At 40.8% G+C, this 17,669-nt stretch overlaps 1 protein-coding gene across 4 annotated transcripts in view; it reads left to right on the top strand.

Moving 5' to 3' along the window:
* PDE1C (phosphodiesterase 1C) overlaps positions 1-17,669 on the top strand; it is a 533,093-nt gene that overhangs the window by 79,031 nt on the left and 436,393 nt on the right. The window contains exon 1 of one of the 4 annotated variants that reach the window (XM_039524494.1): positions 1,523-1,579. The exons of 2 other annotated variants lie outside the window; for them this stretch is intronic. In XM_039524494.1, the coding sequence (XP_039380428.1) occupies positions 1,563-1,579 (17 nt within the window). In that variant the 5' untranslated portion in view covers positions 1,523-1,562. Of the gene's footprint in view, positions 1-1,522; positions 1,580-7,667; positions 7,857-17,669 lie in introns of those variants that run through there. One more of the 4 variants, XM_039524495.1, reaches the window with a different exon arrangement.

The following is a 17,669-nucleotide window of genomic DNA, read 5'->3' as shown; positions in this document are numbered from 1 at the left end:
GATAATAAAAGTTGGAACTGGCTGTCTGTTTTACTTGCTCGTGCTGGTATGATTTAAAGACTGGCAGCTGACTTGGAAAGGGAGTGATTTGGAATATATGTAGGCTGATGAATGACCACATTACTTGGGTGGCTTTAACATTTTGAAGGCACTTTGCCTCGTTTGCTAATGTGCTCTGGTAGGATATGTGCCTTTTTATTATGTGGCTTTGTTATATGAAGGATTTTTTATTTGGCAAGTCAAGGGGTACCGCTTTCATTAAGTCCTGTATGCTTGTGCTCTGGGTAGGGATAAAGGGCAAAAGATAGACAGAAGTAAGGGGGGTCTGGGAACACAGAGGTAACAGCCATGCCTCAGCTGCTAGAGGAGGATGGTTAGCCTTATGTTACTCTGCAGAAAAACGTAGCTAGCTAATCAAAGAGCCCAGTGGAGCCTGAACGCTGGGCTCCTCATCTGATGTGATGAGGATAGGGTTGTGTGGAGGTTAGTATTTACAGTACCATCTGCTGACAGTGGGGAACCATTTAAACAATGCCCCAGAAGCAGCTTAGTTCCTACCTCCTGGCTGGAGAGGTAGAGCCAGACTGATCTCATTTACTGCAGTGTCAATCCAGAGTAACTTAATTGAAGTCACTGGAGCTCAGTCAGTGGAGCTCATTGATTTACACCAACTAAAGAGCTGCCCCCCCCAGGAGTATAACAGCATACACGCCACATATATTCATCACAAATACTGAATACCTCTTCAGCATGCCCTTGAATTTCTTTAGCATAACATATTTCAAAGCTATCATTCTAAATGGGAAGGGGAGAGGAGAGAAGATGAAAATCCAGCAAGAACTACAAATGATGTGATGAGTGACTCATAAAGCACATATTTCCTTTGTATGGTTTGACGAGCTGCAGAATGACTTCAGAGAAAATAGTGACTGATGAGCAGCCAATCAGGATGCCATAATTTGCATACTTGAGTTAACTAGTCATTGTTGTTCTTGACTGCCACACTCTTGACTTATGAAGAGAGCTAATGGAAAAGAACTAGACTAAATTCAGCAGTGACATTAATTATGGTCTACAGGACTGACTGACTGTCTAAATTGTCTTTGGACTTATTTACAGTCAGCCACATTGTTGACCATGGGTATGTGAACTGCAGAATACATTAAAATGTTGCAGTCTAACTTCCTGTAGCGAGGCGGTGGAATACCCCACAGCCCTGCGGAGGGATGAGCCTCCCCTAGCACCAATGGGGGTGGAGCCAGTGGATCCTGCGCTCGCCCCCCAGAGGTCACAGCGCAGGACAGGAAGTAGAAAAGCCCCGCTGCAAAGCTCAGTTGGAAGCCAGCCGCCGGAGAGGCCAGATGCCCGTGGCTTAGCTCTGGGTTGGAGGATGCCAGCAGGCTGCGGCTGACCCGACGACTGGCCAGACCAGCCGAGCCTACCCCTCGCCAGCTACCCTGAGGAGTGGCCATGCCTGCCCCTCGCCAGCTATCCTGAGGAGCAGCCGAGCCTACCCAGCGCTAGTTACCCGGAGGAACCGATGGTGTTGGGAACCGCCGAGGATGCCGGCCAAACCCAGGTACCTTACGAGGGGGAGTCCGGAAGTAGCCCAGGGGCAGTCGACCCTGGCCTGGCCGCGGCAGGGCCAGAACCAATGTCAGTGTGTTGCAGTCAGGATCCCCACTGACGCAGCAGTGAGTCTTCTGCCGCTGCTAGGGCCCCGGGCTGGGATGCAGTGGAGCGGGTGGGCCTGCGTCCCCCCTGCCACCCCACTCACGGGTGGCAGTCTCTGCCTCGCACCAGTCGCTCAGAAGCCTGAGCTCCTGACTGTGGGTTTGCTGCCCCCCCCCCGACCTAGGGCCTGGGCTTGTATTGAACTATTGGCTCCGCCCCTGCCTAAGGGCCCAAGCTCCTGACTGTTTGTTTACTGGCCCGCCCTGACCCAGGGCTTGGGCCCAGAGCGACCTAGTGCGAGGCGGTGGGATACCCCACAGCCCCGCAGAGGGACGAGCCTCGGCTGAGCCCTTTTACACTTCCCCTTGTGGATGCTGCTTACACAACGTAAAAGGTACCTAGTTCATGTTAACTTAGTCCTGAAGACTAAGGTTTATGTGAACTAGGCACCTGTTAGGTTGCACCAGCAGAATGCACAAGGAGAAACTAGTGCACAACACTTTGGTCCATTCTGCAGCTCACGCCCCTGTAGTCCACACTGCAACATAGTGTAAACATAGTCTTAGTCGCATATTGGACAAAATTCTGCTGTCCATGACACCAATGTAAATTTGGAGTAATATACTGAAGTCAGTAGAGCTACTCTGGATTCACACTGGTGTCATGCAGCAGAATTTGGCCTATTAGTAAAATGTAATTTGCACTGACTTGCAACCAGATTTTCTACTGTTACACCATTTTTTCAAGTGTGAAACCAGTGACTTCAGTTGAAGTATATTGGTGGAACACTGGTGAAATGGAGAGGAAAATCATGGCCTTGGTTCAGTGCAGGTGCAAAATCAGCCTAACTTTCCTCCCATATTCTACACTCCATTGACCTCACTGGTCTTACCTGTGACTTTGTTTTACCATTGTAAGTAAGAGCAGAAGCTGGCCTAATGAGGGTAGCTTACACCAATTTGGTGTTCTGTGGTGACCTCATTTAGCTGTGGCATAAGCAGCAGAACTCCTATTTAAATAAATGGGAACTGCATTTGCTTTTGCCAAGGCTGCTATTGGCCTCAGATATATTAGGCATGGTTCAGGTATAAGTTACTGTGTGTGCATATACACAGGGATGTGCTTCAGCTTACGCTGTCATGTTTGTATTTCCTGCTGCAACCTCTTTTTCCACTATCTTACTTCTAATGATACTAATTTTGCATCCCCACTGAATGCCGACATCAGTGCAAGATACTTCTTTGTCACTTATGCCCACTTGGTGACAATTGCTATTGGAAGTATATCTTACACCACAGTTTGTCACTATTGAAGTTAGTGATGAAACTGCTTGCACCAGAGTGCATTTGGACCACCAGCTAGCTATACAACTGTTTACAGACAACCTGGAGTCAGTTTGTTTCTGAACATAACAAGTGTCCATTTAGATATGGACCCGCATAAAATGGCAGAGATTAAATCCAGACTATTATTAATTTAATCAGTTTTTTTCACGTGCCCAGAATTTGGCATGTACACTTGCATTTTTTCTGTGGTATGATGTCATTTTAAATTGCATAAAATGACTACACACAGCGGAAAATATAAAATAGCCTAAGCAAAGAGAACATTTAAATGCTTTGGAGGATACTCCATTTGGAAGGAGAAAATGGTGAGGTTTGTAACAAGTGAAAAGCAACAGAAAACCTGAGCATTTAAAAAAAAAACTCCTATGGCTTTCCGGCTGTCCTGACCAAAAATAATTAAAATCTAATTAATATTCCTGACAGTGACAATGTTCTGATAGCATCCAGATGGGAGTTCTTCTAGGAACAATAAAACCATAGAAGCTTTCCGTCAAGAATATCACCATTTCTGTATCAAATTTAAGGAATGTGACCACATTTTACGTCTTGAAAATTAAACACATCAGACATTTACAGGGATTTCAAGTTCCAGTCTTTCAAATGAAACAGGTTAACAACTTACAGGGTTCAGTCCTGCAAAGTGCTGAACATTCTTTTGAGGTGCTGAATGTTTTCAACTGCCATTTAGATCAGGGGGAGCTGAGGGGGTGCAAGACTGGTTCTGTACATGAAGAAACATATTTCCAAGCTGTTAGTGACCGACTGAATTTAATCATTCCTGACATTAAAATTTACATTTTAAAAAGTATCTTTTTATCTGAATTTTTCATGCCTCCGTTTTGAGTCTCCATTTATGGACACTTTGAGCTGGATTTACAGCTGTGCTGAAAACCCAGCGGTATCCCTGAAATCAAAGGAGTTGTGGATTCTAGCTGCCACTGAAAATCAGGCTCCAGGTGTTGCAGGCACCCCCAAAAAATGGACATGTCTACAAATGGCGGCATAAACTCATTGGGCTTGAGTCTAACCTCATTGTACAATTGTACCTCCCATTGTAACCCCACTAACTTCCATAATGTTACTACAGATTTAACCTGCTATGTAGTAAGGACCACACTCATTATTGCTATTGTAAGACATGAATACATTAAGTATTGATACAGTAGAGGTATATAACATGTATTAATAGTATAGAGAAGAAAAAGTGAGAGGATGAATCTTGGCCCATGAAGTCGGTGCAAGTTTTGCCATTGACTCTGGTGGTGCCAAGTTTTCACCCAAGTTCTGATTTTTCCATTTCCCACTATACAAGAAGCAGGGGACATCCAATGAGAATTAAGCGACACATTTGAACTGTAAAACGGAAATATCTTTATACACAATACATTATGAGCTTATGGGACTCACTCACAAGATATTAAGGCAAAAAACTTAATTGGATTCAGAAAAGGATTAGACCTTAATACGACTGTGAACAAACTACCTGTTACGGTAGCTAGGACAAAAACTTATAATGGATACAAAACCTCAGACTTTAGGACATAAACTAACTGCCTGGGGCTAAGACAAAAGTATTGCCTAATTGTCCGTTTTGGGATTTTTTACAACTTCCTCTGAAGCAGCTGGTACTGGCTACTGATGCAAGATGATATATTGGATGGATCAAAGGTTTAATCTGAGATTATTTTTAGTTTTAATATATGTCATAAATATATATACAACCCCTTCCTCCCTCAAAAAAAGTTATCGGAGGTGGGAGGGGGGAGAAAGTAATTGCTTTTTTTGTGTTCACAAGTTAAATGTTGCCATGGATACAATGTGCTGTTTACAGCAATAATAATAAATATTTTACATTAACACAATGCTTTTCATGCAAAGTGATTCACAAACTCTATACAGGGAGCACTTCACACAACACTGAATTACAGCCACAGAAACTGTTTCAACAGCATATATCAACACTACCAACAGTTTAGAATAGGAAGTGAAGAATACTATGCCCCAAGTGAAACTGGAGTGATGGTATAGGAAGGCAGAATATAATCACCAGAACTGAAATCTAGCTAGGAGCTGAAACACACTAATTCTGCAAGGTGCAAAGAATTAAATGGGATCAAGCAGAAAGTAACCAGTACAGTACAGTAGCCAGTAAGAAAGCAGGTTCACACTTTTACCTTTTCCATTAGATACATTTAATTTTGTACATTCTGGTTCTGGTATTTGGAGTCAATTTTAAGCCTTTGCTTTCTTAGGCAGTACATTAGTGCTGATGTAGGTGTATGACCTAAATAACCAGTGACAGAGAAAATGATTATAGAGATACAGAATTTTAAACTAGTTCTGGTTTTTTTACATTGTTCATGAGGTAGTTAGGCCCCCTCATTTATTAAATCACCCCTCAAGACTTTCTTGAAGTGGCCACATTTTACAAGGACAGATTTTAAAAATTGCTGATTTTACACTTGTAACTGTATGGCTGCAAATAATTGCAGCTGCAGCTGATGTAAGTTTCCTGTCAGTACAGTACTGCCAAGAGGCTCAGTCAGGATCACAGCCTCATTCCTGTAAAATGGGTACAAGACATAAGTAAGAGACAGCCTCTGCCCTGATGAATTTACAGTCCAAGAAGACAAGTGACATATAAAAGATGGAGGCATTTTCAGCATCTGAATTACCATAACAGTACGTGAAAAATCATGCCCAAGTTATTTGCACCTGCAAAATTTCTGGCCCAAATATGGAGGCCTAGTTAATACTGGGCTGAAACCTTGGCCTATAGAATTAATTTAACATGCAAATTAGTTTTAAATGTTTACAAGGAATTACTTTACACTATTGAGGTCACTGGGCTAGATTTAACACAGCATAAGTAGACTTAATTCCATTGACTTCAGTGGAATTGTGCTCACAGATAGCCATGGTATATTGACTGCCTGGGGCTAAGACAAAAGTATTGCCTAATTGTCTGTTTTGGGATTTTTTACAACTTCCTCTGAAGCAGCTGGTACTGGCTACAGTACAGTAGCCAGTAAGAAAGCAGGTTCACACTTTTACCTTTTCCATTAGATACATTTAATTTTGTACATTCTGGTTCTGGTATTTGGAGTCAATTTTAAGCCTTTGCTTTCTTAGGCAGTACATTAGTGCTGATGTAGGTGTATGACCTAAATAACCAGTCAGAAGTCCGGACTGGGAGTAAGCAAGGACTGGAGCTATGCAAAATTGTGACCTTCTTCCAGATTTTCCTAGGAATCTAACCTGGTTTCAGATTTTATGCCTGAAACTGACCAGATTTGCTGATGTTTTTAAATCGTTTGACATAGTTTACCCAAGCTTTGAAGGAACTTGAGCTGAGTTACTGTTTTGGTTGGATACCTTACAAAACTTAATGGATCCATGTGGAGTCCATCCAAAATTTTGCAAAACTTAGTGAATTTAGCTGAGCTTTATTATAGTTTATAACCCGAGAAATCCAAGCACTTTGGGGTTGGGAATTCACGGTCAAGACCACAGGAAAAAAGGTTTGCAAGAACCTGAGTGAAATGAAACCACCATGTACAGTTCTTGCCAGGACATGTGCATGCTATTTATTCCTGGTCTGCCACTAACCTGCTATGCGAACATCATCAAGTTTCTTACCTGCTCTGCTCCAGTTTGCCCATTCATAAAAATGGCAGTAATGCTTACTTATTTCACCAGTGTATTGCAAAGCTTAGTTAATTTTGTCAAAGTTCTTGGAGATCCTTGGACAAAAGTGCTAAGTGCAATATATTATCCTTGTGGTTGCAACTGCTGAGGAAAGATAGAGCCTGCAGACTTTTCAGTTTTTCACAGGTTTTGCTGGATGCTTCATTGTCACTGATAATTTATTTTTAGTAGTGTCTCATAGTTGTATCTGCTCTAATGGTTAAATTCCTGCCAATATATGTGTTTTCAAAGATCTACAACCAGTATAAGAAACTATTTATTGATGGTGCATTATACCTCGAGTGGGATTAAAACACCAGTGTTGTCCACAAGCACTGGGCTGGAATTTGAGCACATAATTTGCTGCACATATGAAGCCTCTATAAACTAGGAGAGCTATAAAGGCAGGGGTTTAAAGCTAATGTTAAAAAATTATATAGTACGCAGGCTAAGAAAAGAGTGTCTGCACATCTGGGTATAGTGCTTAGATTATCCACAAATACTTTGTGTTTGTTTTAAAAGTCATAAGATACATATAGTGCATAATCAGTAATAACCCAAATTTAGGTGAATAAATGTAACAATACAGTTTAGATATTCGGGTACATACTCAAGAAAAATTGTACAGAGAGTTGGTTGTGGAAAGCAAAATATATCCAAAACTACATGGAATACAAGGAGTGCCAGTGCTTAGATTCTAGCAAAATTTAACACTTCAGATTATTTTAATTGTATACTGAACTCCTACCCAGAAATTTGACAATTGACTTGTTGACTCAGGAGTGTTACACTAATTGACTGTTAAGTTTGGATCCCAGAGCCTCTAACCAGTTGTTAAACTCTGAGTAGGCATGTCAATAACATGCCAGCGGCAGTTTTAGGGGGTGGAGAATACTGCTGGGTGCATGCCTTTCGGATTCAGCTCTCTGCGTGAGGAGATGTGTGAAGTCGGGTGTGAGTGCTGCTGCTACAGGCAGAGATACAAGGACAGCTAATTGCTAGCTCAGAAGCTTTGATTTCACGAGGGGAGAACTACTGCTGCTGGAATACAAACTGACAGGATCATGACAGAGCCAAGCAGTAGAAAAGAAGGATTTAAAAAATGCCGGAGTGCCACTTTCAGCATTGATGGCTTTAGCTTTACAATTGGTAAGGCTTTTTGTTTTAATTCTTGGTTTTATTTCCCTCCCTCCCTTTTCTTCTAGCTTTCTTTGTATATTAGGCACAGCATGAGGAGACAGTTTATCCACCAACAATGCTTTTTGAAATGCATAGATGTCCTGTAACTTTTGCTTTGCTTTGTATCCAGCTGTGTTCTTTATTTTCCTCTGTTGAAGAAATTTGCCTTCGACTAGTAGCTGCTCTAAACCCTTTAATCTGTTTTTTGGAATAGTTTAATTAAGAGGCTTGCACAACTTTTGTTTTGGAGCCTTACCTCGGGAAAGCCTGTGTTTTAGGATTATGTTTCTAACTTGCTTGATGCATTTCCTTCCGACGAGTCCAGTAACATAAGCACTGGGAGTTTGGGGGTTTGTTTTTTATTATTTCTTGGCTCATCTAGTATGCTTTCAGAAACTTATGACCATGTGCTATTTTCTAGCTAAAGTAGAAACATATAATCTCTTTTATTTTTATATATATATAGAAAAAAATGCTAGAATTGGAAAGTGTATCAGGAGAGGTTTAAATGTCTAGGGCCATGTTTGTTCCTGGTGCAGTTGTTTACATAAGGAATGGATTTGGTGCTTTGTGTTCATTATGCTGGCAGCGGAGAAAAAGTGAGCCTTCTCAAAGCTACAGGTGTCTGCAGATTTTTTTTCTTTGTGAGGCTCGCTGTGCAAAGGTTAGGCACACTGAGTAATCTGAACAGGTTGTTCTTTCAAAATTTTACATCTCACTGGGCTGTATTATGCAAATCCCTGTATATCTCAAAAAGAAAACAAGTCACCGTGCCGATTTTATTTTTCTCTGTAATCTAAGTGAGAATTTTGGATAATCTACGTGGAAGAAACTATCACTTTATGTATATCTTTTAGAAATTGACTCAGATCTGCTCTCTTGCACTACTGAAGTCACTGGAGTTTATTCTGGAGTTACATTGGTGTAATTGAGCGCAGAATTTCGTTCTCTAATGACAGATGCAAACTTTTTGTTGGATGTGAGAACTTCCCTCTCTTGTCTTTCGAGCCTCTGTCTTGAGTTGTAATGCCTTTTGCAACTGTTAAAACCTAAACTTTCTGGGAGAGCTATTTAAACTTAGATTATGCACTGCAGGAAATATTTTCATATAGCAATATGTTAATGTCCATACTGCACTTTGAAGAGGAAAACTACAACACAAATATTATGCTTTATTTTTATTTTACTTTAACTATGGAGAGGCTACCACCTCTCCATAATAAAGTTTCATCAAGATTCCATTATAAAGGCCTATTTATCACCTTGTATCTTTATGAATTAAATAGGGTTATTTGGCATCACTTTGCATCACTCTGTGGCAATTTGGGGGATTACCATTCCCATGGTGCTGTTCTCTTTTGGGCCTAGGAAGGACACAGCACTAGCTTAGGCAACAAAACATTTGTGTGTGTGTGTGTGCTTAATTTTATTAATACATACTTAGAACCAACTAGATTTCTGTCCTGGCTATTTTTCTGTGTTACTAGTTATGCTGGAGAAAACTGAATCAGATTTTGCATCAAAGGACTTGGATTTACAATTCCAACTCTTCATGGTTTTTTTTTTAAGTATCAGAGGGGTAGCCGTGTTAGTCTGGATCTGTAAAAAGCAACAGAGTCCTGTGGCACCTTATAGACTAACAGACGTATTGGAGCATAAGCTTTCGTGGGTGAATACCCACTTCGTCAGGGTTTCTTTAAGGCAGTAGTCATGCTATCTCACAGATGTTTTTCTCAAGATTTATGCACAAATGGGTACCCAAGGAAAACAACTAACCATTTGCATGTTATCGTATACTGTAGTATGTAGAAATAGAATATGATTGGTATATTTCAAAAGGATCTGTGTGGCTTGACAAATGTGCACTGATTTAACGTATGCATTTGTGATAACTTTGCAAACATGCTTCCTAAGCTTTGTGTACTAGTAATGATTCTTGAGTGATCAAATATGTGTAAGTTTTTGTACTGAAGAGTGTGAATATTTCTTAGCAATTTCATGCCAACTAAAAACTACAAGGAATGGGCTTAACATTAGTATTTCTTCCTTTTAATTGGAAGAGTATTCTGCCTCGGTATTTAGAACCAGGTTTTCAAAGAGTCTCAGTGATTTCTTGGAAATACTGAGCTCCCACAACTTCTATTGGGGTTAATAGGAATTGTGGGAACTCAGTACTTTGGAGGATCAGGCAATAAAACAGTAAAAATACCAGGCTGAAAGTCTGTGCTGAGATGGAACTCTGTGTAAAATGACATGCAATGTACATTTTAATCTGTCTATGCATCTAATTGCTGTCTTCCAGCTAGGAGATGACTTACTGTTTGCTTAATGATGATTTACATTTAGACTTATTGTAGCTTTTCTTGGAGAAGGGTTTGGGCCTAATACTGAAGATCAGTTGTGTGGGATGCTAGAATTCTAATGCAGGGAAGGTTGGGGAAATGCCCTTTTCCCACAACTCTGTTCTTTGACTCCAGGCATTCATGCAACCCTTATAGCTCCATCATCCTGGTGCTGGTCAGTGTCCTGTTCATGCCATAGTGTTAATTAGAGCAAGTTCAAGGCTGCTGTAATTTTCAGCCTGGTATGGTGGCCCAAAGAAACAGTTCTGGCAGCTGGGAATATCAGGAAAGCAGAGACTCTGTCTATGCTCCTTTCTCCCAGCGACAGCAATTATGAGTAGGGCTGTGAAGAGTCATGGTGTAGAGCTCTACACCAGGTGGAAACTTCCTGAGCAGCCACTTAAATTGGATGTATGGTCCCTTTGCACTAGTGAAGTTATGCAAACGCACCATAGTGTGCCTATGAATCAAGTCCCTTGACTTCTATGGGACCATTCAGGATAATAAATCTACCCAGTAGTAAATATTTGTTCTGAGACCTTTATTTGACTTCCCTCTCCATCTGGACATTTCATAGTCTATGAAGTTTTTGCCTGGAGTGGGGCTATTAGATTTGAATTCTTCCAGAAAGATAATTTATCTCTGTAGCCAATTTCCTCATTCAGAAATAAACAAATCAGAGTGCAAGTGAAAGTTTAAAAGACTAGTGATGAAAACACAGTGCCTGTTTCTTGTTTTGCACCCTGTCTTGTCACTCCGGTGCATAGTGAGTGTAGAACACTAGTGTAGTGTATCTATATGTGCTAGTCTTTCATATCCACTGTTTCATATCTACTGGTCTAATTGACTAAACTAAACACGCAAGGAAGTAAAGAATCAGACCCACTGTCCTTCAACTTGAGAAGATGGTAAACAAAAATGTCAACAAGATGATATTTTCCTTCTTTGTTAATTGTTTTTCTATCATTAAAAGCTAATTTTAACCCCGGGCTTTTCATATCTAGAAGTGTTTGAATAACATTTTGTTTTAAGTGTCCTAGCCACATGAGTCTAATGAATTTATTGTTGTAGAATACAATTATAACTATTAGAAGTAACTGAATTGGTTGGGAGTTCTACTGTAACTCAACACTGTTTAGGTATTGGGGGGAGGAACACTGACCTGAAGTAAATGGTTTTGCGGGTCTGATTCATAACAATGTTGTCTACCATTTATGAGATCTTGCAGCAAAGATTCTTTGAGCTCCACTGTCATTAAAAAGGACACCGCCAGCATTCTGCATGCAGAGCCCCAGTTAAAATAAATGGGAGCTTTGTGTCCAGATCAATGGCAGTTCAGTCTCTGGTCAATATTTGTTCATAAGCTCTGTTTCCTGTGTCTTCAAAGTTTGTGATTTTCCGATTCATTGTTTGAACCCCATTTTGGTATTAAATTTCAATTGGTGACCCAGGGAAGTGTATTTATGAAGTGCATACACAGACACAATGTTCTTATTAGGTCACTGCAGAAATTTACCTTGGTAATCTATTTTGTGCATTGGTTGTATAAATATTGTGACTTGTGAAGATATGTGCACTGTTTATTTAAATCTGTCATATGACTCCAGGCAGGAGTGGGGCTGGAGAAGTTTTAGGTAAAGGTTCTACAGTGAAGCAGAGTGTAGCTTTATTAGACTAAGGAAAACCGCTTTACCCCTAAAGTTCCTTGTCAGAGAAACAGAATCATTTTCCTCTAACATTTTCACTTGACAGGCTCTCAGCAGAAGTTCCAGTATTCAAACTAGCTGACATGTATGGTTTAGATTTTTATTCAAAGAGGGGTGTGGACAATCAAGCATCAAATGAGTGAGAAAGATATGAAGTTTGCACTGTACTTATTTTGCTGTTCAATTAAAAGACTGTCTTTACATTAGCTAGATAATAGTTGCTATTTATGTGTACTGTAACTTTAAATTTTTAGGAGTTCTTCTGATGGCAGCTGCCATTTTGTAATCTGATCAGATGCCACCTGCTACAGAGGAAACACCCATACTGTACTCTTTCATGGAAGTTTTACTTTTGTTCGGTTTTTATTCTTAATGTAAAATAACTGTCAATCTTACTCACAGTACATGGTTGTTCTTTATGTACAGGAAATTATAACAAGTATTGCCCACATGTTCTCAGGAATCCCTTTTCTTCAATTTTTTGGGGGAAGACAAGGGAATTGTAATATCAGATTGACACCCTGGGGGAGAGAGGTAGGGAGCCTAAATTTATCTTTCCTGTAATGAGGTTGCATTTTTTCATGATCGTCACAATGGGATTCCCCTCAGCTTCTTCAGAAGTGCAGTGCTAACTCCAGGAGCTCCCTTGTTCATCTGCAACAGCTTTTAAAGAGGTACTGTTGGTGGAAAACATCTTTGCAGTTGAGATGGTATGGGTGCCTCACCCCACATTTGTACTGTGCTGCTTGCATATACTTCTCTTCTTTAAAGAGCCATGTTAGTGCATTAGGACGTCACCTGGAATCAGCACTGCACTTCCCAAATACAGTAGCTTACAAGGGTCCCACTAACTATGCTATGCAGTAACCTAATTTAGTGGCTTTTCAGATTTTTCCTTCTGTGGATTGCTGTGGAAGAAAATGATCACTCTTTTGTGGACAAAGTGAAATGCATTTTGTGGGCTCAGTCCATTTTCTAGTGGCCATGTGTCCAATGTTAGGAAAAAAAACATAATTGGTACCACTATTGGTAGAGAAGTCGAGGAACCTGAAGTACATTTCCACCTCTGGAAGTGAGCCTTCCAAGTCAGGACTGAATTCTAGTTTGGGGGTAGTGTGAAGGGAGCTCCACTTGCATATCCATGAACTGTTTCTGTTCTGCAGATAGAAAACTTCAATCACTGGGGATTTCAGTCACCAGGACTAAGCTGTTACACGAATTTTTAAAAAAACCTTGTCCAGTGATGCAACTCAAAGAGTTCTGCTTACCACTGTTTTTTGATAGAGAAGAACTGATATTAGTAATTTTGATGTTTAGGTCAAGTATCTTGCCACCTGAACCAGCAGAACTGGGAATTCTAAGCATGATAATGTGATACTAACCTACCTATATGATACAAATTTATGTCTTTATTTTAATTATTTTATTAAATAAATTGTCAGTGTACTCTGAAACCAATACAGATACAATATGATATAAAGAAAGGAAAGACAAATGTAGTGACAAGAAAACTGACAACAAATATATTGTATGCAGTGTTGTTGTAGCCATTTTGGTCTCAGGGTATTAGAGACACAAGGTGGGTGAGGTAATGTCTTTTATTGGACCAACTTCTGTTGGTGAGAGAGACAAGCTTTCAAGCTTACACAGAACTTCTCCACAGGTATGGTTCAGGTTTTACTAGACCTGAAGAAGAGCTCTGTGTAAGCTCCAAAGCTTGTCCCTCTCACCAACAGAAATTGGTCCAATAAAAGATATTACCTCACCCACCTTGTCTCTCTAACAAACATATTGTGGAACGAGACTCTTAAAAAGGTGTAACTTGCTCTGTTCCCAAACTACAAAGCCAGACTCAAACCTGTCTGATATGTCTGTTCACTATGCATGAAATTCACTTCACTTCCATGAATGCTGAATTATCAGAATTAGGTGGGTGAGGTGTAGACTTGTGCTGACCCTCTACACAGTGGTGAATTGCACCCTGATGCAATAATAAGCAACATAAATTCCTGTTATGATTCACTCTTTTATGTCTTTGCTGTTGTGGTTCCTACATGAATGGTGAACAAATATTTGATAATGGGCTCTTCAATCTTGCAGAGCACAGCATAACACCATTCAATGGAGAGAAGGTGTAAAAATTTTTAAGAGTAATTGCCTGTTGGAACAATTTTCCAAGGGTCATGGTGGATTCTCCATCACGGGCAATTTTTAAATTAAGATTGGATGTTTTTCTAAAAGACAAGCTCTAGGAATTATTTTTGGGAAGCTCTATATACAGGAGGTCAGCCTAGATGATCACAATGGTCCCTTCTGGCCTGGGAATCTCTGAATCCATAAGGGAGAGAGGGATTTCAGTGGGAGTAGAGGGGACTCAACATTTCATAGGAGTGCTCCGCACTTTACAGGATGGAGTCCTACATGAGCTTTACTAGAAAGTTACTTTGCAAAGGTCTGGCCTTCCTTTAATAGAGTTATGATGATTTACACCAATTGAGGACCTAGCTGCCTCTTGTACTAGACCACTTTGCCCCATGGTACGTATCTTGGCACACAATTAAAAAGTCAGTTGACTTTTGGGTTGACATCTTGTATGTCAAAATAATTCTGAGGTGAAAGATGATTGCCAGTTCCGAGGCCAAACTCAGTGGAGTAGAAACTGGATCAGATTCATGCTGTGGCACATCAGTATGCGTCACTTCTAAAGTCTTTTTTTTCCCCCTGTCAATTTCATTTCTAAGGGAAGCTGTGAAATGTAAAACCTTTGCACTGTGTTTTGACATGAGAGTAGGCAGCTTTATCCGCCATGTTTGTCCTTGCGTGTAGGAAAATAAGCTCATGAGCTTTAGACAAGGAGGAAAGGTGATAGTGGATAAAATCATTATTGTCACTCCTAAGGAGAATTCCTCTGACTACCTTGTATAATTTTTTTTGAATTTTGACTGTCTGAGGCAAATCCTGCCCTCGACTTTCTAGATACATAACATCACCACTGTGGTTCAACTGATTTATCTATCTTACCATAGTATCTGAGCATGTGATTGTGTGTACAATCCGTACTGGCAGCAAAAGGGTTAATGAGAGTCTGGAGGCTCATTTAGACCACTTATCTATACCTGGAAGGTGTGTAGACTCAATTTGTTATCAGACCCTGCAGAGGAGGAGCTGGTTGTCATCCTAAAGGAAGTAATTCAGAAGAACGGTGAGGAGAGAGACTCAGGAAGGTGCAGATCTAGGAGAGAAGGGGTCTAGGGCAGTGGCTCTCATCCTTTCCAGACTACTGTACCCATTTCAGGAATCTGATTTGTTTTGCATACCCCCAACTTACGCCTCGCTTAAAAACTACTTGCTTCAAAATCAGACATAAAAATACAAAAGTCACAGCTCAGTGTTACTGAAAAATGGCTCACTTTCTCATTTTTACCATATAATTATAAAATCAATTGGAATATAAATACTGTACTTACATTTCAGTGTATAGTGTGTATATAGAGCAGTATAAACAAGTCATTTACGACATTTTAGTTTGTACTGACTTCACTAGTGCTTTTTATGTAGCCTGTTGTAAAACTGGGCAAATATTTAGATATGAGTTGATGTACCCCCCTGGAAGACCTGTGTGTACCCCCAAGCATACATGTATCCCCAGTTGAGAACCTGCTCCTGCTTTCTGGGAGGGGAAGTATGAGGAAGCTACAGGAAGGAGCTTACTCTGTGGTGGGTCCTAAAACGGGCAAGGTTCCAGGTATGTAGCCCTGTGGGTCAGTGTTCCAGAAGAGAACCCAGAGGGACTAAAAACTCAGGCCCAAGGCAGGTACCAGCGGCTAAACTTCTGTGTGGTTTTGTTCGGGGGTGTTTCAGTTCTGTTGGGGAGAAACCCAGGAACCTGCTACTCTGAGTGGGATTGAAGAGGAGCCCTGGGGACTGGGGTGGGGGAGTTGGGAGAGAGACTGTATGGATGACTAGTAGTGTGGCTGGAAACTTTATTTGGGATGTGTTACCCTGGAAGGGTTGAGACTACATGACCTTGGTGGAGGGACAAGTTGCTAGAAGAATGGAATCACCCCTGGGCCTTAATGGCTGTCAGACCCCAATGCCACGGGGGGGGGAAGGTCCTGCTGTGCTTTGCCCTGCCATGGGGGGCATGTCAGCTGGTGAGTTACTTCTCGGCAGAGCACCTCACCTTCTTTAATGTATTTATCCTTACAACACCCTTGTGAGGTAGGGAAGTGCTATTATCCCCATTTTACAGATGGCGAACTGAGACACAGACCGACTAAATGACTTGCCCAAGGTTACCCAGGACGTCTGCAGCAGAGTGAGGAATTGAGCCCATGTCTCCCGAGTCCTAGGCTAGCATCCCAACCACTGGATCATACTTCTTCCTTAGGGAGAGAATGCAGACAGGGAGCACACGGCTCCTACATGTATATGAACCACAGAGCAGTGCTCCAATACGGCTGTCTCTGGTAGCAGAGATGGGTTGTTCTGGGGCATAGAAAATGGGATTGTCTCTGTCCTTTGTGTATGGTGTTGGAGTGGGGAGCACAGTGAAAGGCTGCACCGATGCTTTCCAACCCTGAGGGAAGGAAGATTCCTTTGGCAAACTATGTTTTTAATTAAGCTTTATCCAGGGATCAATGAGACTTTTAGCTGAGTAGCAGCTGCAAGTTTCAGCCTGCAGAAGGTGCTAAACTCAATACCAATCATATAGTCAATGCTTCGTGTCTGCCTAACAAAATTATCTTGTTGTTTTTCACTTCACAGGCACTAGTCCCAAATCCATTGACCTGTAACATAACTACTTAAGAGCTGTAGCAGTAAGAGAATATTTGCAGATACTTTAAAATTACAAATAAATACAACGTAAACTCGTTCAAACGGAGTTCCTTTTTTACTTGACAAGAGTCAAGTTCAGGTGTTTGTATTTCCCTGATAATACCTAAAGTAGTGTAAGGAATGCAGGGAAATCGGCTCCTTGCATTTGGTGTCAGAGATGACACTTATTGTTGCAGGAGAATCATAGAAGCCTGAACTCAATCTCACCAGTTTAGGAAAAGCATTTAAATTCACTGCTTAGAACATTTCTATTTAGCTGACTGAGTCTGGGTTGCCTCATAGGACCACAGAAGTTAGAAGAAGGAAGGACTTTTAGGTAATCTAATTGATATCTCCTCCAGAGTTTACTATGGCTACTGTAATTTTAAACATTTCACCTTGGATACACGGGTGGCCAGACAAACTTGGCATGAAACAAGCCTGAATTTAGGAAGTTACCCTCCCTTTCCAAATCTAAATTATGAGAGAAATCAAAGATAGAAAGTGGTTAGGGTTTTTTTTCTATTAAAGTTGTATATTTCTGGCCAATATAAGAATTGGATACTGGGAGAGAGAGCTTTAAAATCTAACTGTCTTTTGGGATTTGTTCTGCCACAGAACTATTTTTTAAAAATTCTTATGCTCTGCTAATTAGCCTGTTTTTCGTATGCAGTGTGTGAATGCATGTTTGTGGCTCTGTAGCTATGTTCTCATTTACACTAATGTAAATCTGGAGTAACACCACTCAAGTCAAGGGGTATGAAACCTCAGAGCTCCACTGAGGTTAAGACAGCTACAATGATTTACACTATCTGAGAATCTGGCCTCAAAGGTTTACACTAGTGTGGAGTAATTTAGAAAATAATCTGACCTATAATTGAAGCAATTTAAATCACACAGGGTGAAGCCTACCAGCC

The sequence above is a fragment of the Mauremys reevesii genome, linkage group 2, assembly GCF_016161935.1.
Source record: "Mauremys reevesii isolate NIE-2019 linkage group 2, ASM1616193v1, whole genome shotgun sequence".
In the NCBI taxonomy this organism is placed as follows: Eukaryota; Metazoa; Chordata; order Testudines; family Geoemydidae; genus Mauremys; species Mauremys reevesii.
The sequence above is the reverse complement of the archived record's forward strand: the minus strand, read 5'-3'. Positions and strand labels throughout refer to the sequence as shown.